Genomic DNA, 27,349 nt, shown 5'->3' on the forward strand with positions numbered 1-27,349 from the left:
ATTTTTAATGCATAGATTAAGTATACAAATGTTTTAAACTTTGACAACTATTTGATACTCTGTTATGTAAATTCAAATCAATGTATAAAATATTTTCATGATTATGCATCAATTTGATTTAATGAAGTATCAAATAATTTTCAAACTATTAAAAAATTAACAAACTTGATCTATATATTAAGAATTTTTAATTTAACAGTTAGATGTAGAATATGAGTTATTGAATAAAGTATCTTGATACTATGTTTAATTAATTATAATTGACAGATAATCATAAAAGTATTTTATACATTGATTTGAATCAATGAAAAAAGTATCAAATAATTTTCAAATTTTTTAAGACTTTACAAGCTTAATCTATGTATTATAAAATTTTAATTTAATGATTAGATTGCTAAAATTTAATGTAGAAGATAAATTATTAAGTGGAGTAAGTGAATTATGCTTTAACTATGACATTGGATCTATATGTAACTTTATAATATAATATTATCTTAAAATATAATATGTATACGTCAATTGGAAATAGGTATCAATGAAAAAATAATATTTAACCCGAACCCACCCATAGGTAACCATTTGAACTTGATTTTTTTAAGATTATTTCACCCGTCACCCGATCTAGTCGTTATTGATCATTATTTTGGCTTTTGATTTTCTTGAGATGATCACCCCTGAATTTTATGAAAACACATTATTCTCCAATATAGGGATGCTTATGGCCCGATCTGTCTCACTAATCCAGTCCAACCCAAAAAGATTTTTCAATAGATTCATAATTAACAAATTGGACTCGGCATATTTTAAGTTTCCTTCAAGTTGTCCCAACTTGATCCAATATCCTATATTTAATAAAAAAAAATTTATAATTATATATTAATATAACTTGTTGCATTAACCCCAAGCGTGTGGTTCAGCGGTAGGGGTTGATCCACGCTTAAGCAAGATCAGGGGTTCGAATCCTGCCTTGTGTATGCAACCGCGTTAAATCTTGGGGCCAGCTATACTACCCTTTGAGGTGCCTCCGATGTAGTGAGGAGATTAATCACTGTTATCGACGGTGGATACTCCAGGGACGTACCAAAAAAATATAACTTGTTGCATTGAATAAGTAATATCTTATTTAATATAATTATAACATTGTCATCTCGTAATCTTGTTGTTTGATTTGACAATTGCTATTGAGAGCTCTGGAATTGAGAGACCCTAAGTGCACGTTGATCTCTGGAGAGTTGGACCAAAGATAAGTGGAACTGACTTAAGAAAGGTATAAAAGGAAGATTTTTCAAAAGAAAGCTATAATTCATGTTTTAAAAAACTCTAGAGAGAAATTAAAGAGAGAATTCCCCCTTCTTTCTTTCTTTCTTCTTCATTTTCAATTGAACCTTCCTCTCCTATCATTTTCTCAATCGACTCTAGTTAGAATAAATGAAGATCCAAGTTCCCGAGGTTGGAACTTTAGCGATCGGAGCACTGGGTCATCTTCTTTTCTTCTCCTATTGAGAATTGATTCTCCGAGAGTAAAGGGAAACTGTGTTTTCGAATTCAGAAGTGCATTATGTGGTTGTGATGATTTGAATGAATTAATTTAAAGTGTTGAGAGATTGAATGATGAAGTTAAAAGGGTTTTGTGGGTTGTTGTTCAAAGGTTCATGCTTGATTCTTGATTGATTTCAATAGCATGTTGTTTTTGATGGTGAAATCATATCGTATATGTCATATATATTGAATTTATTGTGTTGCATGTTCAAAATTTCTAATTTTCAACAGGTTTGGTAAAAATCAAGTTCTACACAAGTGCAAAATTTGATATTGCATTCAGTGCACCTTTAAGGCGCCAAATGTGGTTCCAAAGAGAGGCCTCTGTCTTGTTCACGTTGGGCACATGATTAGTGGCACTGGGCGGGAGGAGAAAGATTTGTCTCGGGTTGGAATTATGTCGAACATAAGTTGAATGACATTAGATGTGAGGAGAGAGACTCGTCATTACTTGGGTTCACGCTTAGTTGCTAAAGTGTGTGGCATCAAATGTGACTCAAGCAAGGTGCTTTTTACCTAATAGGGACCAAGTATGAGCGTTGCCATGCTAGGCATGAGACTATGGGGGCATTCTCTACCTCAATCATGCTAGACGTGGATGGTGTGATGCTAGACGTAGGTGAGACAAGGATCTCCCTGCTTCAATGACATTGGATGCCCAATGTGGCATCAACGCGAGTTGTATGATAAGAAGTTGTTATCTAATGTTGTTTTACAGTTGATTGAGGGTAAATGAGTTGAATAATGTAAAGTTGATTGTTTAAGTTGTTTAGCAACTGATTTATGTTGATGTAGTAAGTTGAACATGTTGTGAAGTTGTGAATTGTTTTATGTTGTCTTAAGTTGATTTTTGATGGTGTTTATTTAAAGTTTTAAATGTTACAAAAATATGTTGTTTACGTTGTTTAAGTAATATGTTGTAGAGTTAAAAGTTGAATGTTGTGTAAGTTGTATGTTGTTAAAGTTGACAAGTTGAATGTTAAAAGTTGATAAAGCTATTAAATTGATAAGTTATAAATGTGTGGGCTAGATACACATCTTAGCTATGATACATAAAAACTATAAAAGAGTTAAAGATGTTTTCAAACTTAATATCTTATTGTGCGAATATACATCATGGTGCTCTGAGAGCCCGATTAAAACACTTCAATAGGTAAATTGGCCTCTAAACAGATAAATTATTTTTAGTTGTCTCCTCTAGATTTTATGTGGTATCTATATGTAAACAAGGTTGAGACACATCTATATAAATGACCAACCGAGTAAATTACTGGATCGGGAACTTAGTTTCTAACCTAGTATCAAAAAGTTGTGATATTTGGAGAATAGTTGATGGGCTCATACTCAAACTGTTCTATCGTGACATAGTATCATACTTCCTTGTTTAAGTAGTGGAACCTAAGATCTAGCATATGTTAATCATTGCTTCTAGCCTTATGCTAGCTGCTATTTTTGGCCTTAATGCAGTCGTCATTTTTGGTATTATATCAGGTGTTGTAATTCGGTAGAGTCAAATCACTTAAACTATTCATCATAAAATGAAGATCTCTATAATTGATATATAACAACATATTAGATGATGTATATGTACATATGGTGATGTGATGAACATGCTGTGATATGTTAAGTTGCTATAATGATAATGATATCTTGTTGTAAGTTGAAATATTTTAATATGATGATGTTTTTATAAACCATTATGTTGAATTCTTTTCATAAACTCTCTGTTTTTTTTTTTGTAGTTGAAATTGCAATAATCATATGATATGAGAACATGATAAGATTAACAAAATAACTCGTATAATAGGAGACTAGTCACGCTAGAGATAACTTAATTTTTGGTTGATGACTACTTTGATATAATCTTGTATTATATAGATATCCACCAACATTTAAATTTATTTTACAATTGATATTATATTATGTATATAGTACGTGTATATTTGATATCAATCACTAGTTGTATTATAAACTCTAATTTTGATGAATATTGTTTAGTCTTTCATTACAGTAACTTTTCAATAACTTATCGTTACTATAATATTATATTAGTATCAATATTATTTATCTTAGAATACATATTGTAAAATAAATCTTAATATTGTTAAAAGTTTTTAAAATTTTATAGTCTAATTATATGTTATGTTAGAATTAATATATTATGTTAACAAATCAAATTAACATGATCATGTCCACGTATTTGTCGGATCTTGATTGGACTGAATTTAAGTTCACAAAATTGACCCTAAAACTTTTGAATTAAACATGGACACAAGCAAAATTGTCTCAACACAAACACCATCCAATATCTAAAAAAATGAACATGATCAAACAAAACAATTACCACCATAGTTATTTTTTTCATCTGTAGGAATCTAATAGGTTAATTTAGTCACGCGGTAAACTTACAGTCACTGAAACAAACTTTAACTAGTGGCCGAAGGAAGATTTAATGATTCAAAGAAAATATAAATACTAAAATTGCAGCTGAAGGTGAACTTTTTTGATATTGTATATCGCCATGGGAATAATCTATTAGGCAGTCACACACACTATTGTACAGAAACTAATACAGTTGCCCAAAATATGGACCAGCATCTAGTTCAGCCATACTTAATGATCTAAAACAATGTAGCAGACCCGAAGAGACATGTTCCCCATGGTTCTGCGTAGAATTCAAGCTTCTACAAATGTCCAATTCAAAGGTTTGGTTCTGTTGGCAATGTAGGTGCTGCTCTTTGTGCATGTATATATATAATATATAAACACATATTATATACATATACATAAATACCTGATCAATGCACAACTCCATGCTGACTAGCTATGAATGTTTCCTCTCCCACTTCCCTTCACGTCTGCTGTCTCTGTCTCTACGTTCGCCAACTTGCCTTGCCTTGCCTCCTCTTGAACTGTGCCTTTGAGAACCATATCCACCAGGCTGTCCATCAAATGCTGATACTAGCTCTGGATCTCCAATGCTGCTGGTGTCCCCTGAATCTTTGCTTCCATCGACGTTTTCTTCGTACATGCTGCTGGTGTCATCCTGCCGGTCACGTGACTGTAAGATAGTAGGCAGCTGTCCAGAGAACGCCCGAGATCCGGAAAGGACTATAGTTGGTGATGAACTGGTGGAAGGATTTTCAGGCTGTAAGCTTCCACTACCAGCTCTGGTGCTCCCTTCACTACCAGATCTTCCATTTTCTCTTTCGCGGAATCTATCCCTAGGTCGACTGCAAGAAGAGAAACCCACCAAATCATATCAAACAATTTATCATTCAATTATGGAAAGATACCAACAGGAGATTTGGTAAAGCCAAAAACCCTATGCTCCCGGAGCAAGAAAAGGAAAAGCAAAAACAGTTATATTTTAAAGAATAAAACAAAATAAGAACTAAAATAAAAAAGAAAAATTTTAAAAGGATCATTTTACAGGGGAAAAAAAAAAGTGATTTCGAAAGGACCGAAACCAAAAAACATAATAAGAAAAAACATATTTAAGCCATTTAAAAAGTATCAGAGTTTCTTATAATTAGTTATTATCAGAATAAAATCATTCTTTTTATTTTATTCAAATGATTGGTCTAGTACATAAATAGGTAAAACAGGGAGATAAAAAAAGAAACAAATAATAGGCAATTCCTATAATTAAATAGGAATCCCTATAAATCAGTATCATCAATAAAGAATAAATTGTAGACCCTAATCCTTGAAATTTTGCAACATAATAATATCCCATAAATTTGGGAATTCCTATCCAACACTCCCCCTCAAACTGGTGAATAGATGCTAATCATTCCCAGCTTGCTAACATTAGACTCAAAATCTGACTTCAACAAAGCCTTTGTCAACAGATCTACTTGTAATTTGGTTGGAACATAATGTAGAGAAAATGTACCATTTTTCATTTCTGACTTGATGAAGTTTCAGTCAATTCTTACATGTTTCATCCTGTCATGTTGCAATGGGTTATGTACTATGTTGATGGCTGACTTGCTATCACTATATAGTTTCACAGGCTCTTGAAGGGGAATAAATAAATCATGCACTAATCTTTTTATCCAAATCAATTCAAAAACTCCTTGAGCAATTGCTCTATATTTACCTCTGCACTGCTTCTTGCAACAACTAATTATTTTTTACTTATCCATGTCACCAATTTCCCCCATACTTTTGTACAGTATCTTGTGGTAGACTTTGAATCTTCAACTAAACCTGCCCTATCAGCATCTGCAAAACACTCCACTTCTGTGTTCATTTTTTCTAAACAGTAATCCCTTTCCAGGAGTACTTTTGAGATAACGAAGAATCTGATTTACAACATCTAGATGTCTCTTCTTAGGAGAATGCATAAATTGACTAACCACACTAACACTGTAAGCAATATCTGGTCTAGTGAGAGATAGGTAGATTAGTTTTCCTACAAGGCATTGATATCTCTCCTTCTCAACTAGAGGATCATCTTCAATAATCTTGCGCTTCCAATTTCGGTCTAGGGGAGTTGTTGCAGGTCTACACCCTAATTTCCCTACTTCTCGAAACAAATCAAGAGTGTACTTCCTTGTGAGATGAAAATACCTTTCTTGCTTCTAGCTATTTCCATCCCAAGAAAGTATTGAAGCTGTCCAAGATCTTTAACCTTGAATTCTGCTTGCAAACAACTTTTGAGATTGTCAATTTCTTGATCGTCATCACCTGTGATTACCATGTCATCTACATAGACAATAAGAATAGCCCTTCTTTCATCTTTGAATTTTATTACAAAAAGGGTGTGGTCTACTTGGCACTGAACATAGCCAAGTTGTTTCATAGTGGTGCTGAATCTTGTGAACCAGGCCCTTGGGGACTGTTTCAGTCCATATAGGGACTTATATAACCTGCACACAATATTATTCTTTTCTCCATCAAATCCAGGGGGCAGTTTCATATAAACTTCCTCCTCCAACTTCCCATTCAAGAAAATATTCTTCACATCTAATTAATGTAGTTTCCAATCCAAATTTGCAAGAGAAATGAGAATTCTAATAGAATTCTATACCATGGGTTTGGATATAGCCTTGGGCCACTAGCCTCACCTTATATCTGTCTATCTTCCCATTTGCACCAATTTTTGTGGTAAATATACATAGGCAGCCCACAACTTTCTTATCCTTGGGAAGCTTGACAATATCCCAGGTCTTATTTTCTTCTAGTGCAGCCATTTCCTCTAGGACAACAGCTCTCCGTTTTTCGTCTTTTAGAGCATCAAAGACAGTGTTTGGGATCTGAACTCTATTCAATTTTGTAACAAAAGCTCTATATCTCGGAGATAGGTTAAAATATGTGAGGAAAATTGATACAGAATGCTTTGTACAAGATCTAACTCCTTTCCTTGAGGAAATAGGCAAGTCAAATTCATCTATAATATCATTTTCAACATTAAGATTTTCAACTACACAATTACCTTCAGTGTTACAGTCTACTGCTTCCACATGATTTGACTCCAGGTCTGAAGATTGACCTTGCAAAGGAACACTATGTCTCCCAGTGTAGAATTTTGAAAAAAATTTGAACTCATTTTGAGTCCTCTTTTCTAATACTCCCCCCTTGACTAGTTATTTGTGTTGATTCTGTTTCGAATTCTTTTTGTATAGGTTTAGGTAAAGGAAGAGAAATTGGGAAGAGAGATGAAAAGATCTCAATGATGAGGTTCAATCATATTCTCCCACTGAAATGAATCATTGTGAAAAAAAGATTGATTTTCAAGAAAAGTGGTATCTAGGGATGGCAATGGGGCCCCATGAGGGCGGGTAATAGTAAATTCATCCCCGCCCTGCTGGATGAAAATTGGTCTCATACTCGCTTCATATCCATGCGGGTATCCATTAAGCGGATATCTATGAATTTCTTGAATACCCACGGATATCCATGGTTATCCATGGATCAAGGTTATCGATAACGCATAACGGTCTATGACGGTGAGGCCGAAAATCCTTTATAACTCTATGGCAGATGCTATGGCGGCCTACGGCAGACACCATGGCGGACAAAAAATAAATAAATAAATAATATATATATATATAAAGAAAACAACAAAATAAATAACAAGCAACAAAACTAAATTAAAAGCAACATAATATCAACTTAAATACTTAAATATCATAACAATACCATAATTCATTAAGAAAGGACTCAAAAGAGTAGGAAAAACTAAAAGAAGGATTAAAACTGAAGAGAAAAAAAAAGGAGAATTAAAACTGAAAAAATAAAAGGAGGAAGATTAAAACTGAAAAGAAAAAAAAAAAAAGGATTAAAACTGGAAAAAAAATGGAGAATTAAAACTGAAAAAATAAAAGGAGGAGGAGGAGGATTAAAATTGAAAAAAAAAAAAAAGGACTAAAATTGAAAAAAAAAATGAAATTTTATGTTTATCTATGTCGTCGGAGTAGCTCGCCGGAGCGCTGGGCTACCACGGTTCAGGTCGCCGACTAGAAAGGGGACCAAGGGACGGTGAAGGACGGTGGATAGGGGCAGTTTCGACTTCCGTAAGTGTTGTACACACGTCGTGGACCCGTGGTTGCTCGCCAGAGTGTTAGGCCACCGCGGTTCAGATGGTCGGTCAAAAAGGTGACCGGACAGCAGCGATCGGAGTTGAACGAAGGTGACCGGACAGCAGCGATCGGAGTTGAACGAAGGTGACCAGAGAGGTTTAAAACCTAGGGCAGATTGTGCGACTGTGCGTGACCTCCTCTTCCAAGTGTAAAACTTCACGCGACTGAGGGAGAAGTGAGTCAGGCCAAAACAAAATTAGGGCTCATTCCATTTGCGCCTGTTTCAAAGCCCAAAAATAGGTTTTTTCAAAAAAAAAAAAAAACCCTTCATGACCGCCATAAAGCTTCACGGCACCATGACCATGGTGGGCGCCATATCGGAAATGGCGGACACCGCCATAAACCTTCATAAAACGGATGGCAAATGGCGGTTTGGACTTGAACCGCTACGTTTTTCTGTTATAACGTCGTTATAGCGGATATTTGACAACATTGCCATGGATATTTATAAAATTTTTAAGAAATTAAAAAAATTATTACAAATAATTTTATGTTTATATTTAATGTCATTGAAATATTAAAAATAAAAATTCAATGTTAATTTTGAACTTGTATTTAACGTTAATTTTGTTGAAATAATAATAAAAATACAAGATAATCAATAATTTAAAATACATCAATCTCACAAGTAAGTGAAAGTCTCATATCACAAAGATGAGAGTGTAGCTTTAGGGTTATGTGGTACAAGGATAATTAGGATATTTAAGAAGTATTATTAAACGGGTACCCGCGGGTACCTGCCTCGTTTATAAACGGGTAAAAAATTATTCGTCCCCATTATTCGCGGGTACCCAATTAACCTATCCATTTATTATCCGTAGCGAATTTTACCTGCAAATACCCGCGGGTGCAGGTATTTTTGCCATCCCTAGTGGTATCACATGATATGTAGAACCTTTTGGATTTTGGGCAATAACATTTGTACCCTTTGTGTGTGGGATAATAGCCAAGGAATAGGTATTTATGAGATTTTGGATCTAGTTTTCCTCTTGTAGGACTTGAGTTATGAACAAAGACTAAACATTCGAATATTTTTTGTTGAATAAACTCCAATATTCTAACTAAAGGTAAAAAGCCTTTTAGACAGTTAAGAGGGGTTAAAAATTGGAGAGGTTTAGAGCAAAGACGATTTATAAGATAGGTAGCAGTTAACACAGCTTCTCCCCAAAAATGGTTTGGAACATTTCTGGTGAACATAAGAGAACGAGCAAACTCCAAAATGTGCCGATTTTTTCTTTCAGCAACCCTGTTTTGTTGCGAGGTATGGTTGCAAGAACTTTGATGGAAAATGCCATGTTTCTCTAGGTAACCATTAAGATCATTAGAGAAGTATTCCCGCCCATTATCAATACAAAGGATGTGAATTGATGACCCAAAAATATTGGTAACAAGTTTATGAAACTGTTTAAAGGTTGTGCTAGCTTCAGATTTTTCTTTCAAGAGGTACACCCAACACACATGAGTATGGTAATCTATAAAGGTGATAAACCATCTGGCTCCATTTATGTTAGGAATTCGAGAAGGACCCTATATATCACTATGAATGAGGTGGAAGGGTTGTGATGGTTGATAGGGATGAGAGGGATAATTAGTTTGAGATTGTTTTGCAAGAATGCAATGTTCACACCTAAAAGAAGAAATATTTTTATTGATGAATAAATCTGGATACAAGTGTTTCAAATAATTGAAATTAGGAAGACCAAGGCAATTGTGCCATAGAAAAACATTTGAATCTAACACGGTTGACAGGGAGATGGTTTAAGGAGAATCCGACTTTAAGGGTAAAAAGTACAATGAGAAGGGTAGATCTTTAGTCAATTTACCGACACATATGAGATTGTATTTTAATTTAGAAACATAAAGGAAAAATTTTAGTTTTAGTCCTGACAAGTTTAAGTCACTAGTACCAGCTACCATTGATGAATTACCACCAGCTACTGTAATAGTGACACCTTTATCAACTTTCTTGTATGACGTAAAGTCAGCAAATGACCCCATCATATGGTTAGTAGCAATGGAATCTAGGATCCATTCTCCTGTATTTTCCTGTCTAGACAAGAAAGAAAACTAACCATTACCTTTGTGAGCAATGTTTGCTGTAGAGTGTGATGGTGCAAAAGCTTCAAGTTTGAGTTGAGAGAGTAGGTTCTTTAGCATATCCATTCACTCATCAGAAAAAATAATAGAACATTGCTTTTTTTTTAAATCTGCAAAAGATTCAACAACATTAACAGAGGCAGCAGCTTTGCGCTTACTTTTAGGTTTCCAATCTGCAGGTTTTCCATGAATGAGTCAGCATGTCTCCTTGATGTGGTAAGGATTTTGGAAATAATCACACCATGTCTTGGCCTCTTTAGGACAGATAGTCTTTAGACCATTTTTTCGAGATACAAGAGCTGAGTTTAGATGAGGATCCTCAATTGTAGGATTGTTTTGCAACATCACTTTCCTCCTACTTTCTTCACTTCTAACCATGGCAAAGGCTTCCTTGAGAGATGGTAGTGCTTTGAGGCCAAGGATCCATCCCCTAACTTCATCTAATTCTTTTGCAAGTCCTTGAAGGAAATCAAATACCCTCTCTTTTTTCCAATATTTGGTCACATAACAATTTATCCTCAAAACATTTCCATTAAATAGTATAGAACAAGTCCATTTCTTGCCATAATTTGACCATCATATTAAAATACTCAATTACAGATTTGTTACCTTGTCGAGTATTACGCAAAGCTGACCTTATTTCAAAGCATTGGGCAGAGCTTTGGAGGTCCGAGTACATCTCCTGAATAGTGGTCCATATTTCATGTGCAATTTTGCAGAAAAGGTAAGTTCTTCCAATTTTAAGTTCCATTGAGTTAATCAACCAAGCCATGACAATGGAATTCTCTGCATCTCAGTTATTGTAGGAAGGATCAGTCATTGGTAGAGTTTCAAAAGTCCCTATAAGAGCCCATTTTTCCTTTCCCTTTGATGACAAGAAGGACTGACTGGTACCATTATCGGAAGTTTAACCTATTTAATTTGTGTTGGGTTATTTGAATTGAGGGGTTTAGGTCAATAGGTTGGAAGGATGAAGCCATATGGACTGAGTTGTTTAGGTTTCTATTGGAAGGCGAAATATTTTCTAGTGTGGATGGTTGTGTGGGTGGCACATCAGCCATGAAACTGTATTGAGTTTTCATCCAAGATGAAGAAGAGTAGGCTCTTGATACCATATTATCAGAATCGGAAGAAATCATTGTTCTTATTTTATTCAAATGATTGGTCTAGTACATAAATAGGTAAAACAGGGAGATAAAAAAGGAAACAAATAATAGGAAATTCCTATAATTAAATAGGAATCCCTATAAATCAGTAACAACAATAAAGAATAAATTGTAGACCCTAACCTGAAATTCTGCAACATAATAATATCCCATAAATTTTGGGATTCCTATCCAACATTAGTGTTATGAACCAACTATCTAAAAAGCATTTAGGGCTAAAATTCAACTAGAAGATGGGGGCTGCAAGTATTTAATTCTTGACCGCTTGGACATTGAGGCTTTAATTCCATGATAAGAATCAACCCTCTCTAAAGTTTGAGCCTTTGAGGTATTAGGCAAAGGCTCATGAAGGGTTTTATATCAAAGAGTTAGGAGATATAAAACTAATTTCGAGCTATGAAACAACTTAAGTTTATGCTATGAGGCCAAGTACTCAGCAGTCTGATCGTTGTGACCACCATCATATGTTCACCATGTTTCCCCGACTTGCTTCCCCTTAAACCACGTCTTTGGGACTCAAATCTACTAGACTGGCCATCACTACAATGCTGCTGGTACCCCTGGAATCCTTGCTTCCATCAACATTTTCACCGTATGTGCTGCCACTGTCACCTGGTCAAGAACATGACAGTATGATAGTAGGCAGCTGGCCTGAAAATGGATGGGATCCAGAGAGAAATATTGTTGGTCAAGCTTCCATTGATGAACTGGTCAAAGTAATTCCAGACTTTAAGCTTCCACTACCAGCTCTATCGATGAAATATCCCTACGTAGTCTACTAGATGAGCAACCCACAAAAATCCCATGAAGCAAATACAAAACCCATGAAAAGAAGCACAAAACACATCTGTTCTTTCCAACAGAATAGAGAAAGAAATTTATTTATAACCAGAACATTCATTGCAAGGATAAAGTTTCGTAGAACACCTGTATATGGTAATTAATATAAAAACTTACCTACTGTGAGTGGAGGAAGGAAAATCACGCCGAGATGGTCGAAGTCCTGATTCTGCTTGCTCTATTTCACGTTGAAGTTCTCTCTGCATATAAAGGAAGAGGTATTATTTTAAAGCCCTGGAGCAGAAAAAGAAACAACTTTTTCCAAGCCTCTTCAACTAAAAAAAGAAGAAAATAAATAAATAATATATATATATATATATATATATATATATATATATATATATATATATATATCATAAGACAAGGATAATGGAATTTAATGAAATAACAAAGAAATCGACAAAGGAATGCCACACTCTGAAGAATACCTACTAACAGGATCCTTGAGGATTGCTGGACCTATTCCACTGGAACTGAGGAATATTGTTCCTCCACGAGATTTAACAAAAATACCATACACCAGAACAAATTGTAGATATGGTTGCTATTTGACACTGATCTCTTCATTAATTTGACATCAAGAATTCCTTTCATGGTGATATGAAAGACGGAGTTTATGTAGAAAAACTACCTAGTTTTACTTCCTAGGTGGGGTGCATATGCCAGCAATCTCAATAAATACCTATATAGCATTAGGTAGTCTTCCCATGCTTTACTTTTCCTCAGTTTTGGACTATAGTTTTACTCCTTATTTTATTTATATGTACAGCACTAGTGTAGGACCTTGCATTATTCTGTTTTATTATTTTCTGTTGTATAACTTGCTCAGTTGATGCTGTTAGTCATTTATTATTTTCTTTTATGGCCCAGCAGCTGTTATAGCCCAACAGCTTCTGTTAAGAACTGTTGTCTCTATATAAACTACATCTACTCTTTCTATTCAGTGGGTTGAATACATATTTACAATTCAGAAATATTCTCTTCCTCAACTTCTCTATATATCTCTATTACTCAGCATCATCAGTCATTCATGGTGTTAAGATTTTCTACATTTGCTAGGAATATGACTAGAATAATTCTTGCAAGACTTGGGCAGCCCTCCTCCCTTGAGCTAACTTTCAGGAGTGAGCAAGGCCTAATTTGTTTCTAATATAGTATCATAGCTTATCCAGTTTTAATGTTGGGCCACCAGCTAATGTTCAGACTTGGGCATGAGAGGTGTGTTAAGATGTCCCATAATGGTTAGGTATACAATCAGAAAAGTTCTTATAAGAATTGGGCAATTCTTCCCCTGAGCTAACTTTTGGGAGCAAATTACGTCAAGTCTGTTTCTAATGCCAAGCAACACTCAACAATGTTGATCATTCTATTTTGTAGGGACTAGGGATGTAACCCTATCAAGTGAAGAGAAATGCTAGCTGTTAGGAAAACGGATGTTTCACAATCCTCTGAGTATTTTGGTTAAACAAACAAAATAAATAAGCCTAATAAAATAACAAGAGTCTTCCACACAAGATAATTGAAAGAAACAAGTTTTACAGAACAAAAAGGCGATACATGTTTTCATAAGATGAAACCTAATGTCATATTAAAACGATGCTAAAACACAATGTTTATGCTCGCTTTTATCGTGTAAAACTATATTAGCATAGTCTTATCACTTTGCAGGAACACAATGCACGTGCTTTTGAAAGAAGACTTGTAAAAGTGAAAAATGAGAACAAGTGAGTCAATGACTTAATAGTGTGTTTGGATGAAGAATTTTACAAATTCAAAAAATTTTAAATTCTTGGTATTTGAATTACTTTGATTTCAATTTCTATCATTCTTAAAATATTTTGTTTGGATGAGTCAATTCAAATTTCTTAAATTTTAAATTGTTAGGTTAAATATGATAATTTGATTCCGTCGTAGTAAAATTGATTTTAAAAATATATTTATATGTTGAGATTTTTAAATTAAATTTTATAAAAATAAATATTAATCCATTTTTAAATATTTAATAATTTTAAAAATTAATATTAGATAATATTTAATAATTTTAAAAATTAATATAAGATAATATTTAATAATTTTAAAAATATTTTTGAATATCCAATAATTAAAAGAATGAAGAGATAAGATAAAATATATAGGTGAAATAAGAAAAACAAATATGAAGAATTTCAAATTCTCCCATTTTTGAGAGAATTTGAAATTCTACTATTTTAAGGAAATTTACAAATGCTTGGATTTCAAATTCTTTGTAAATTCCTCATCCAAACAAAGCATTTCACCTCAAAGAATTTGAAATTCTTCAAATAAATGAATTAACCTATATAAATTCCTCATCCAAACACACCATAAGTGTATTTGGATGAGAAATTTTATAAATTCAAGGAATTTTAAATTATTGGTATTTGAATTACTTTGATTTCAATTTCTATCATTCTTAAAATATTTTTTTTGGATAAGTCAATTCAAATTTATCAAATTTTAAATTGTTAGATTGAATATGATAATTTGATTCCACCATGATAAAATTGATTTTAAAAATATATTTATATGTTGATATCTTTAAATTAAATTTTATAAAAATAAATATTAGCTAATTTTTAAATACTTAATAATTTTAAAAATTAATATTAGATGATATTTAATAATTTTAAAAATATTTTTGAATATTCAATAATTAAAAACATGAAGAGATAAGAGATAAAATAAAATATATAAGTGAAATAAGAAAAAAAAATATGAGAAATTTCAAATTCTTACTTTTTTTGAAGAATTTAAAATTCTACTATTTTAAAGAATTTCACAAATGTTTGAATTTCAAATTCTTTATAAATTTTCCATCCAAACAAGGTATTTCACCTCAAAGAATTTGAAATTCTTCAAACAATTGAATTACTCCATTTAAATTCCCCATCTAAACACACTATATATAAAAGACATGTGCATCTACTCAATAGAGTACAACAACATACTTGACTGCACAAAAAACAAGGATGTTTTTTGAAACATGATAGCAGTACGACAAAAGTAAGCAAAGTATTTTACCTAACAAAATGAGAAGTTGGTCAAAAACAATTAATACAACATTTGATGTCCCAACATTCACTTAGAAGCACTACTAAAGCTGAAGGAAGACAAGGGCAGACAATTTCCTACAACGGATACTTTTAGTTGGAAAAAAAAAACTGCATATTAATTGTATGTTTTGTACATTCTCTAATCTCCTTTTTTATAGAGTAAATGGCTATGATTAAAAAGGAAAATATCACTGAATTTATCAACTCCAGGGATCATTTTACAATAACAATTCCTGTTCTTGAATGTGATTACCTGTGTTTGTCTCTCCTTTTCCATATCAAGATTATGACGCAATTCCCTTGTTTTAGCACGCTCTATTTCTAGCAATCTTTGTCTCTCCAGCTCCTTTTCAATTTCAACTGCTCTCTCCCTATTGAATAATTGCAAAAATACTCAGCTTCCAGTAAAAACAATCAAAACAATATATAACAAGGACCAAAATCTTAAATAAACTAAAACCTATCAAGTTCTTGCATAAGTTCTGCTTCCCGTGAAGCCACTTCTTCCAAATATTTTTGACGGGCATGTCTCATAAGTACTTTCTTTTGCCTGCGGGCTATGATATCTTCTTTAAGTTTGGACTTTTCTCTGATAACAACGCAATAAGTTTCAAACAGTAAGCCACATTCATCACAACATAAATGGTTAAGATTTCAAAAAAGGTAAAAGACTGAAAGAAATGGTAACATTTTACACAGAAAATAAAAACTCAGAAGTGTCGGTAAACTGAAACTAAGCTGCCAATGATTACAATGTTTTTTTTTTTGTTCACTAGGAGAGGGATAACAAGATATTTTAACTAAAGAGAAGAAAGTAACCGAACTGAAGATACAGTGGCCTTCTGTACAAAAAGGAAGATAAAAGTACAAGCTAATATGAAATACATTATCCCAAGAGCGCTGCACAGTCAAATTCAATAATTGTCATACTAATTTGATAAAGAAACCGTAAGATTTATCGTGGCAACTGTATCCTAGGGGAAGGTTTATAGAATGGTTCACACTTGAAAGCAAGCGAATCCTCTTAATCAAACAATGCATGAAGAACACATTTCAAAGATTAAAGTCAAAGTGAGTAAATCATGTCATATCAACAGGGTTTCAAAAATTAGCATTCTTTTCCAAGTCGATGTCTATCAATACTTGAAAAGAGAAAATTACAACTACTTACAGCGAACGAATGCAGTCTCTGATTTGCTGAAGCCTTGAGACATCTTTTTTGGAGGCTGTAAAATTCAAATTTATAAAACAAATTTGAAGTGGGGTGGAGGATTTTTTGTAACAAAAACAACTGTACAAAGACTTCTGTTTTGGTTACAAGAATCAATATGAGCTAGACCATAAAATACTTACAGGGTAGACCTGGAATCTTATTCCAATCTTTGGAATCCTCCATTCGTCCTGGTAATGCATGTTCCTTCTGTATAATATCTAGCTCCAACTCAGCCTCCTCAAGCTCCTAGAAAATACTCAACTTTATGTAATTAATCAAACAATTTTTAATATAATAAATGAATTTTGTTAATGACCCTACACACCATATCATCTTGGTCGATTTTCCTTGAGAATAAATCAAAGTATGAGTGAACTGCGGTTAAGTTGCCAAGGACCTGTTGCAAATTCACTATGTTAAAAATCATGATATAAAGCAGTTGTAGAAAATTTGGCTATGACCAACTAGAATGATGACAGCTGAAAATAGTATAAATGCAAGACAAATTCCCAAGGATTTGGTATAAATAGATTACAACACTTTTCCTTCTTAATGAAATTTTAGTATTTCCAACCAAAAGGAATTTTCTACATGCAAGACAAATTTCTTTGTGCTTCAAATTAACAAAAGGTTCAAATCTGTTTAGTCAAATTTTAACAAGCATAACATTAAATATAAGAGTAGGAAAACCAATATTATAGAAGGAATATACCTGAAAGTTGTCTATTGTATGTTCACACGAGTCTTATTTATAATCATATATTAAGGCACAAAAGAATCAGTCATAAATATATAGAATAAATCAAATCGATAAATTTTAGTAACTGCCTCCTAATTTCTAATAACAGCTATTCACATATTTAACATGTAATGAATGCTATCTAAGACATCATAATTCATAATCAACATTAAGAAAAGTCATTTTGGTTTATTCACTTAGACCACAAACTTAACTAGGACTCAAGATTCCATGTCAATAAATTTATCAGCAGTGATGCACTATTACAAGTTGCAAGTATAATCACTGACTTTGATGAAAACAAAATTTGGATTTTCCTCAAAATTGAAAAGATGACATGGTTGTTTTAAGTATATTTACCTGGAGAATAGATTCACGTGTATTAGCAAAGTCTGGGTCATTCTGCTTTGAAGAGTTTGAAGAAAGTAATTCTTTCAGGGCCTTACATATAAGCATAACTAAAAGTCATTATGGGATACGAAAAAAGAAAAATACAAAATTATGCTTTGGAGAGGAAAAGGATTTAATTTTTTTGTCTACACTGGCATGAACAACTAGTTTCATTATAGAAGATACCTCTTTGGCTTCATCTCCTTCATCCCTCAATCTACACAGCACTTGACAAGTCCTCTTTTCAAGGTCTCCAAGCTTGCCATCTAGAAAAACAATTTTAAACAAAATTTGAAGTTAAAAGATAAACAACATGATCCAATAAAATGCCTATTTCATACAGATATAGCAAGGATAAAGATGAATACCATGCTTTGTTGACCCTAAGGTTTCAACATTTTCCCATAAATTTTGAGGAATCAAAGAAATATCTTCAGCTGGTGAGTACAAGCAAGCATAAGCAATAAGAGCTAATGAAAGTTGCAGTATAGGACCATCTTGCGATGGTTGTGTATTACACAAACAACAAATGCTATCAGCTGCCACAAGGAAAGATTGCAAGTGATGGCGCTCAGCAAATGGAATGTAACTTGAAAGAAGTGCCATTGCATGAACCCTTATTTGTAGTGACAAATCAGATGATGCCAGTACAACAACTTCATCCCACGTACTAGAAACCAGACGAGATGGAACATAATCAGGAATGGATAAAACTAACTTGTTTGGAATGATGTTAGTGCAAATTTTAGAATTTATCACAAAGCTTTCCCCACTCATACACTGTCCAATAAGTACTCCCAAATGCTTAATTGCTATAATACGTTGCTCAGGTTCAGCATGGGCCAGCAGTGTACAAAATAGATCTATCAGAGGAACCTCACTTTCCTGACTGTTATAGATGCCTCTAGCAATTAAAGAAGATAACCACTTATCACTCTGCAAACGCCAAGAGATTTTTGGTGCACTACAAGAAACATTCTTTATTGTGGAACATATCAAGCCCACCACACTATCCAGGCAAAAGCTATAGGGTAGTCCAAGTAAACAATCAAGCATCAAGCAAGAAACTTCCCAGCAACTGCTTTCTTGGAGCATAGAAATCAATTCACAAAGCCCTTTTAGACCAATTCTCCAATGATGTGTGAGCATGTCAGATGATTTAGTTGGTGATGAATTTTGATCATCATCTTCAGCTTTATGAAATTTTTGAGAAACTGATGCCAAACATTTTGAAAAGACAAAACATTCTGCTGATGCTATTGTTAGCTTTCTACTTATTTGATGATGAAGATTCCAACAGCACTCAATAGCTGGATTAAGCTTCGAAATGAGACCCTCTATGTCTTGAGAAAAGCCTTCTAAATCATCAGAAGGCAAATGACAATGACCAACATCAGCAGTAGAGTTGTTACTTTCTGCATTATGAACATCATTCTCACATGATGTGTGACAGACATCACTAAGAAACCATGGATTTGGTTTTAAGTTATCATCAGAAAGCCCACCAGCATTTGCATGAGGATAAGGGGGTAGCTGAAGAGGAATCACACCAAATGCTGTTAATGCATTCACTAATAATAATTTGCAATTATCCATAACAAATTGAAATGCACTGAGATAATCAAAAAAAGAAGTTGTTGGGGCAAAAGCAGCAAAGTTTGCCAGATTCAATAAAGACTGCAAAAACTCCCTCCTATATTGAATAGATAAATCAGGAAAAATTGAAGCCAAAATAAAAATAGCCAGTGCTGTATTGTATCCTTTATCTTGAGAACTATGTTCTATCTCACTCTTATGTTCTAGTTTCACAAAAAGAATGTTAAAACATAATTCCTCAAATTTAAGACAGGAATCACCATCCAATAACTTTTCATCATGAGAGGTCTTGGACAAAGAATAAGAAATGATGGGCTTCAACAAACGCAGAACAGAGTCAAGAAATGACACATCACAGTATGCAGAACTTGAGAGTGACACAAGCACTTGCACTAGTTTAGGAGTCTCAGGAACCGTAGCTTCCATGTGTTCCACTATAATAGCTTCAAGTATGTAAAGGATTATTGCTCTGGCATTTTTTGCATTATAACCTTTTAAATTATCACCCCCAACTGAAGAAGCAAAAGAAAATGGCCATGAACACAACTCAGAAAACCAACACAAAACATCAGGCACCAGAGTGGAAGAAACAGATCTCAGTTGCAAACCAACAGCCTCTAAAATGGCTTCTCCAAAAGATTTAAATTGCCTTTTCATATTAGGAAAGAACTTCCACAGTTCCGGATATATTGCACAAAAAGATCGTTCCTCATCACATTGATTACCTCGTTCAAATTCTCTTTTAGCAACAGAACCATGTTCAACCTGTGAATCTTCAATTTTTACCTCTTCATACCTTTTATTGACAACATCATCAACAACAGCTAGATCATCAGCAAAAATGGAAAGTAAATAGGTCAGCTGAGACAAATCAGACGCAAGGAAGATTTGGTCCTTCATATACTGCTTTGCATTACGAGATACTGCCATCCAACCAAGAAATCGAACCAAAGGGTATACCGAACAAGAAAAATGAGAAATTCTCTGCATCCATGCTGAAGAAGGAATTAAATTTCCCGAGAGGTAATTATTTTGGACATTCGTTCCAAAATTTTCCTCTTCACATCCACTACTTGCAGCAATTACCAATCTTTGTAGCAGTAACCAACGTCGTTCTACCCCATGTGTTCTATCTTGCATCAAATGCAAACTACCTTCCTTTAGCTGGTGATGAAAAGATGCCAGCAACCTGTTCAGGTCTTCAGCATATTTTAAAATGATATCAATCACATGTTCTGGAGGACAATATAATTTGGTGCCCGTGTGTAAAAAGTACACAAGACTCTGCAGGAGAATTTCATGCATGGAGATTTGATCTCCCTGCAACCGTTGGATCAAAAAGTTACACAGCAGAGCTTGGTTTTGTCGAACCAAGGTTAGAGCATCTGCATATTGCACATCAAGGGGAGACAGCTTTACAACCTGTTCATCAAAACCTTCAGCAGCATAAGGACCATCCTCCCCATTAGATACTCTTGAATGATATTTCCTGTCCAATTCTGCAGCCTCAAGAAGTATGTGAAAAACAAGTCTATCCCTTTTTCTTTCTATTTGTGCAATAGTTTCTAAATTAGGTTTACACTTTCCAGAAGCTCTTTTAACTTTGACATTATCATGATGAGACTGGACCATTTTGCATTCATTAATGTTCAAAAGGTCAGCAAGTTTTGAAGAGGCTCCAATAGAAAACATAAAATAAGGATTTACATGGCATTCTGCTGCTAATAGCAGAGCATCAATTGCAGCATCATGGCTTTCAACAGTGACATCATTCTGAGAATGCAAATCTAAAGCCAAGCGTCTAAACTCAGAAGCACGAAGTTCACAATCATTGTAGTTTAGAAGTTGAAAATAATCTTCCTGTAGGTTGAAGTATTCAAAACCAAGGCCAGCATCCAAGACATTAGTAGGAAAATGATGGGCAGAGTGTTTCTCAACTGCATGTTTGGATTCCAAGCTCATATCCCCAGTGTTAGAAACAGAGCTATTTTGATTAGGAACATTAGAGAAATTTGTCAATGTCATACTCTGCAATTCTGGTGGGGCAAAAAGTAGATTACGGTCTTCAACAGAGTCAGATTTTCCAGCTGTTTCTGAAATATCTGCTTTTCCATCGGGCTCATCTTGACCACTTAACTTGGAAAAAGCACCTCCACTACTAATACCAGCAGAAAGAGGTGAAATAGATGCAGTTTCATGATCAGTTGGTCTCAAAACTGACTTGCAAAGGTCAACATCAGGTGGCAATAACATGTGTGGTTCCAATATTGAGAGAAGCACGCTGCAGAAAAAGAAGAAAAAAAAAAAAAAGTAAACGTGTAAAACAAAAGAAATCTGATTAGTTTCTAACAATTTTTTATAATTAAACTAGATACATTGATGGAAAGGACAAAACCCTGTAACTCTGTAAGTCATCCTTAAACATTAATAATAATAGTCAGAGATCCAAATTCATTTTATTTTGGCGTTAAATATTTTAACTTAATTATGCTTAGTTTTCTAGCTAGTTGATATATGTCTATATATATATATATATATAACTAAGACACAAGACAATGATGCAATACCTAGGAGCCACAGATCCATGCCTCCATTCTGATTCCAAAGAAGGCAGCACGGCTGGCTTTCGTACAGCAGTACGAATGATATTTAGAGAAATCGTGCAATTTTGTTCCTGCTTTTCTGGAAATGAAGAAGCTAAATCTCCAAAAGCTATTTTGCTTTTTGATACAGCAATGGCAGGATCAAGAAAAGGTTCCAGCATCTCCACAAGAAAGAGGATTTTGTGTTTGACTTCCTGGAAAAGGCATATTAAATAGTATTAACATTATTTGGCTCTTCTTTTTTGTTTGTTAGGGAAGAAAAGCACCATCTTAACGGATAGAGAGCTCAATCATTTCATCGCCATGAAATTTAAAAGAAGACAAGATTTATTTACCAATGAGAGAGATAGATCCTTACACAACTCTTGAGCTATTTATTTTGAAAATTACGTATAAACACATGATTATCTACAATTCACTTAATGACCACTTGGTTAAAGAATCATAGACATTTGGAGTTATATGACGGAGATATAATTACCCATACAACAAAACACCTTTTCAATTTGTTTCCAGCTTAGATGACTAAATATAACATACAAGATGAGTACCAAATATTACAACTGTAGTAACCAACTAGATATATAAAGTATAAACAGGGCTTCCACATAACTGTTCAATCTGTTGAGTTGATTTTGTCTTTAACAAGTTTATTCATTTGACAAATAAAGAATCAAAATTTCTATGAACATGTGGTCTACAACTTGATTCATGTTGATCTATTCTTTATAGTGAAATAAAATTTTAGCACAAGATAAAATTTTTACATACAACTGTATGACCAACTAAAATTGTAAAGCTTCAAAGGGACAAACACACACGTTTTATATAATAATATAATTAAATGAATAATATATAATAATTAAATAAACATAAGTATATATATATATATACACACAAACACAAACATATATATATATGGGATTTTTTAACTTACACCCACTTGTCTTTTTAGGAGTAACTTATTGAGTTACATCTAAGTGCATTTTGAAAAATATTGTAGTTATAACTTGTTAATGTACTCCTTTTAAAAAAAATTGCTAACTTATACCTACTTATTGTTAGTTAGAGTAAGTTAAAAAAAATTGTAGTTATAGCTTGCCAACTTACTCTAAAAAAACAAGCAAGTACAAATTAGCAAACTCCTATATATATAATTTAAGACTAATACTACGAGTCTCTAATAGTATAGAGAAATCATAAGTCTAATTTCATTATATTCACAAGTCATGATTGTGCGGCACCTCTCTTGTCTTTGTTGCTAAGGATGTTTTGGCAATCCCAATTTCAACTATTACTTCAAAATCTGCTTTTAGCACAAGAGGTAGGTTGTTGAGTCCTCGTCTTTCTAGACTTCATGAGTTTATGTTGGAGGCACTTGTGTGTGCACAAAGTTGGTCATAAACAAGGCAATGAACATTGTGGTATTTTATTTATTCAATTAGAGTTTTATCTTGTATTGCTAGTTTTGATTATTGTTTTAGATTATCTAATCTTTGGTCTTGTCATGTTCTAGTTTCTACTGGTAATAGTGGACCAAAGCAATATATAAATTTGGCAGAGAAGCATTTGCAAAAATATGGAGATGATGATTCAGATGATAAGGTGAAATATCTTATGTATTTGTGTTTTCTTTAATTTATAATATATAATATAAGCTAATCAATTTCAATATATTTGTTTTTGACAGATGTTGGAGAATGGAGAGCACTGTCACCACATGACATCCAAGTTAAATAGGAGTTTTGGTTAAAGATTGGAACATTATTTTTAACAATTGCTATGTTCAATGATTGTCTTTGTAATGTTTATTTATGACTTGGGTTTGAACAATCTAATGTTATATTTACTTGTTTTTATATTATGTGTGTTTGCTTTTAAGATTATGTTTGGACTATTTAAGAATGAATTTTTAATATAATTGTAGTAATTGTTTTAATTAATTTATTATTACTAACCTCACTGTCCTCACATATAAGTTATATATGGGCTACGTGTGGATATGGGTATATAGGTACCAATTGAAATTTGATGTATGGCAAAAAAACTAAGAGTTGCTCTCAGCTGGTATATTATATAAATATACAAAATATATAAGAACAAGTACAATGTCAGCAAAAGAAGGGCTACAGCCAAAAGTCCTTAACCCTTAAGATAGATAGAGCCTCTTAGAATAGAGGATTTAAACCTAACTCAACCCTACAAAACCGGCTTGTAAGGTGAGGATTGCTTACCACTTATATACTATTTAATTTCCTAATCTTTAGTCGATGTGAGACTTGGATTTTTCCCAATAGACCCCCTCACGTTCAACACTATTGGGCTTGGTACGTGGATAAATGATGGGTGACCCCTTTTAATGATCTAGGATTGGCAAGACTTGAGCTTTTTTCTCAATACAGCCCCTCATGCCCATGGTACATGTATCAATGCTGAGTGACTCATTTAGAGTGGATCTAGATAGATCTAGATACCATCTTAGAATAGTAGATTTGAGTCTAACTTAACCCTACAAAATCAACTTGTAAGATGAGGGTTGTTTATCACTTATATACTATTTAATTGCCTAATCTCTAGTCGATGTGGGACTTGAGTTTTTCCCAATATAAATAGTGGATTTGAACCTAACTCAACCCTACAAAACTGACTTGTAAGGTAAGAATTGCTCTCCACTTATATACTCTTCAATAGCCTAATCTCTAGTCGATGTGGGACTTGAGTTTTTCCCAATATACCCCCTCACGTCCAGCACTATTAGGCTTGGTACGTGGATAAATGGCGAATGGCCTTTTTTAATGATCTAGGATAGGCGGGACTTGAATTTTTCTCAATACACCCTCTCATACCCATTGTGCATGTATCAATGGTGGGTGGCCCATTTAGAGTGGATCTAGATAACTCTGATACCATCTTAGAATAGTAAATTTGAAGCTAACTCAACCCCACAAAATCAGCTTGTACGGTAAGGATTGTTCTCCACTTATATACTATTCAATTGTCTAATCTCTAGTCGATGTGGGCTTCCTAGCATACACTCAAATCCAAAACAAAAATCCTATTTAAATACATAGCCTCACCCAATCCATATAAGAAAGTCCAAAGGTAAATGATTCATCATCTTGTGATTGGAGAAAAACAAAGGTGATAGGTGTCACGGGCTTAGGGTTACATAGAAGTGATAGGTAGAGGCCCTAATCACATAGGTTTATGCAAGGAATACTAAGGTCCAGAAGCTCAACAGGTAGGCATGTCAAAAACCTTAAATAGTAGAAGAAAGGAAGAGATTTAGGGGGAGAAAAATAACAAAATTGGGAGACCTGAAGCTCTAAAATTTCAGCAAAATTGTATCGTATTCTGTTTTTCCCAATTGAGCATGTCTTGTAACAAAGAATCAGAGTTGATCTTGCTGTGATTATTTTTTCTTATTCCAGTTTTATCAACTTGTATGATTGTATCAGATCTCCATCCAGAAACTTATGGGTAGCACAAAAGTAAAGGAATACTCTACAAATGGAGAGCCATGGGTAGTGAACAGTGTGAAAACCTAATTTTGTCAGATTAGTTAGTGAATAGAAAGATCTAAAAATATAACAGCATAAATAAAAAATAAATAATAAAAAGTATCTAGTCTCAAAGAAATCATCACTTGGGATTATTCCTTAGTTTTAATATTTTTCTATTTTTTGTGACTCGTTTCCTCATCTACTCGAGATTAGTTCATATTTTCTAATATATTCCCCATTTACTAATGATTATTTTTTATTTTCCTTTTCTTATAATATTTTGCAATTTATTTATTAATTTACCTAGAATTATTTTGTGAATTCTTTCCTCATTTACTTAAGATTATTTCTCAGTATTACCCTCATTTACTAAGGAATATTTTGTGACTTGATTCCACTTTTACTCGGGATTATTTCTTAGCTAAAGTATTAGCATCAATAAGGGTGGGGATTTTCAAGTAGGGAATAAAAAGAAATCGAAAGGGAAGCATGTATCATGAAAACCTTATCTAGAGTGTATCTCCTCATATACATGGTACATTAATTTGGCACTGAAACTTCTAATCTCGGCTAAAGCACAATGTATCAATATGACGAGAAAGAGAAGAAAGGAGAGGAAAAGGCAATAATTCTTACTCTCATTTGGAGCAAGTTAAGATGTACCTTATATTTTCCTAGTATGTCATCCATATGCCCAGATAAAGCTAGCACAATATATTTCAAGGCAGCACGTGCACGAACAAGTGAATTGTGAGCATCCTGACAGACATGACAGCATCTTAATTTGAAGTCATTACTAGAAGCTTAGTAGAACATAATACTAAGAAACCAGAGAATGAGAGAAGTATTGAACCAACTTTCTAGCATTGCAACAAATCAATAAACAAATGCACAGTGCAAAAGGTCATATGCTAATAGCTACATGCAGTTTAGACGTACAATGCAAGAGGTGTGCATAAAGATGGAAGTCCACATGTTACTTATTGTCAGAAAACAAACATTCAATAAACTTAGCAGAAATAATGATGAGTGTTTGTGAAATACATGAAGCAAGCTAGAATGACAAACATACTTGGATTATTCCCAAAAGATCCTCCAAAAGCTCCAGAGCAAGATCAACCTGTGTAAAAAGAGCCACATAAATGAGGAATTAAATAATATTTGTGTAACAGTTAACAACTTGACACAAGTCCATTTATGTCAGTCTGTCTTCCACATTGATTTGGATTTAAAAGATTTTGAAGTAACTGCATAATGAACTACTTGTTATTGTTAATTCAAAATCTATATTTACACAAGTGTTTAGCAAAACAAGAAAAAGAAAAACTATTTCACTAATTGTAACTTCCTACTTTATTTTTCTTAAATAAAAGAATAAATTCATTAACACAAAGCATGAAGTTAAAATGAACTTGAAGAATATGAGATACTCAATGATAAAGCGGAAACAAAGAACGAATAAATAGAAGAGCATAGTTACTCAATCCTTCAAGTCTGACCACATAAAGCACCCTTAAATAGATAGTACACTTTAAAAACAAATGGAGACCAAACACCGGAACTTAAAAAATAAAAAAATCATATGCTAAGCCCAAAAAAGGATTAGAAAAAAAAAATGGCAATATGAGCATTCAAATCCTACAGTCCTACCAAAACCATATAATAGCTCAGAACCTAGATTAATCATTGCTATATTTTGAGATATAGTTTGTTATGATCAGTTTATCTTTATTAAGATAGGATAAGTTTGCTTTCTATGTGTATCTTTATTTAGTTATATCATTAGTTTCATCTTTATCTAGAGTAAATTAGGATTCTATAAACATGTACCTTTTTTTACATTGATTTCTTAAGCAATAATAATCATCTTACATTCAGATTCATCATGGTATCAGACCTCACAGTCCCTAGCTGTCACTGCTGTGTTGTCACTGTTCACAGTCGCCAGCCCTAGTTCCAGCAAGTCCTCCGTACAACTCGTCATTGTCTGAGGGTCATCTTG

At 33.5% G+C, this 27,349-nt stretch overlaps 1 protein-coding gene across 3 annotated transcripts in view; it reads right to left on the reverse strand.

The window, feature by feature from the left end:
* Positions 1-3,995: 3,995 nt before the first annotated feature.
* Positions 3,996-27,349, reverse strand: part of LOC109815494 (uncharacterized) — a 47,522-nt gene continuing 24,168 nt past the window's right edge. For all 3 annotated transcript variants that reach the window (XM_020380238.3, XM_020380242.3, XM_083070853.1), the window contains 13 exons: positions 26,420-26,467; positions 26,011-26,106; positions 21,809-22,038; positions 18,014-21,522; positions 17,832-17,911; positions 17,616-17,696; positions 16,842-16,913; positions 16,657-16,762; positions 16,475-16,529; positions 15,764-15,892; positions 15,557-15,674; positions 12,350-12,432; positions 3,996-4,772 (listed from right to left, as the gene is read on the reverse strand). In XM_020380238.3, coding sequence (XP_020235827.1) covers positions 4,364-4,772; positions 12,350-12,432; positions 15,557-15,674; positions 15,764-15,892; positions 16,475-16,529; positions 16,657-16,762; positions 16,842-16,913; positions 17,616-17,696; positions 17,832-17,911; positions 18,014-21,522; positions 21,809-22,038; positions 26,011-26,106; positions 26,420-26,467 — 5,016 coding nt within the window. In that variant the 3' untranslated portion in view covers positions 3,996-4,363. The remainder of the gene's footprint in view (positions 4,773-12,349; positions 12,433-15,556; positions 15,675-15,763; positions 15,893-16,474; positions 16,530-16,656; positions 16,763-16,841; positions 16,914-17,615; positions 17,697-17,831; positions 17,912-18,013; positions 21,523-21,808; positions 22,039-26,010; positions 26,107-26,419; positions 26,468-27,349) is intronic.

The sequence above is a fragment of the Cajanus cajan genome, chromosome 3 (genome assembly GCF_000230855.2).
Source record: "Cajanus cajan strain Asha chromosome 3, NIPB_CcT2T_4, whole genome shotgun sequence".
Lineage (NCBI taxonomy): Eukaryota > Viridiplantae > Streptophyta > Magnoliopsida > Fabales > Fabaceae > Cajanus > Cajanus cajan.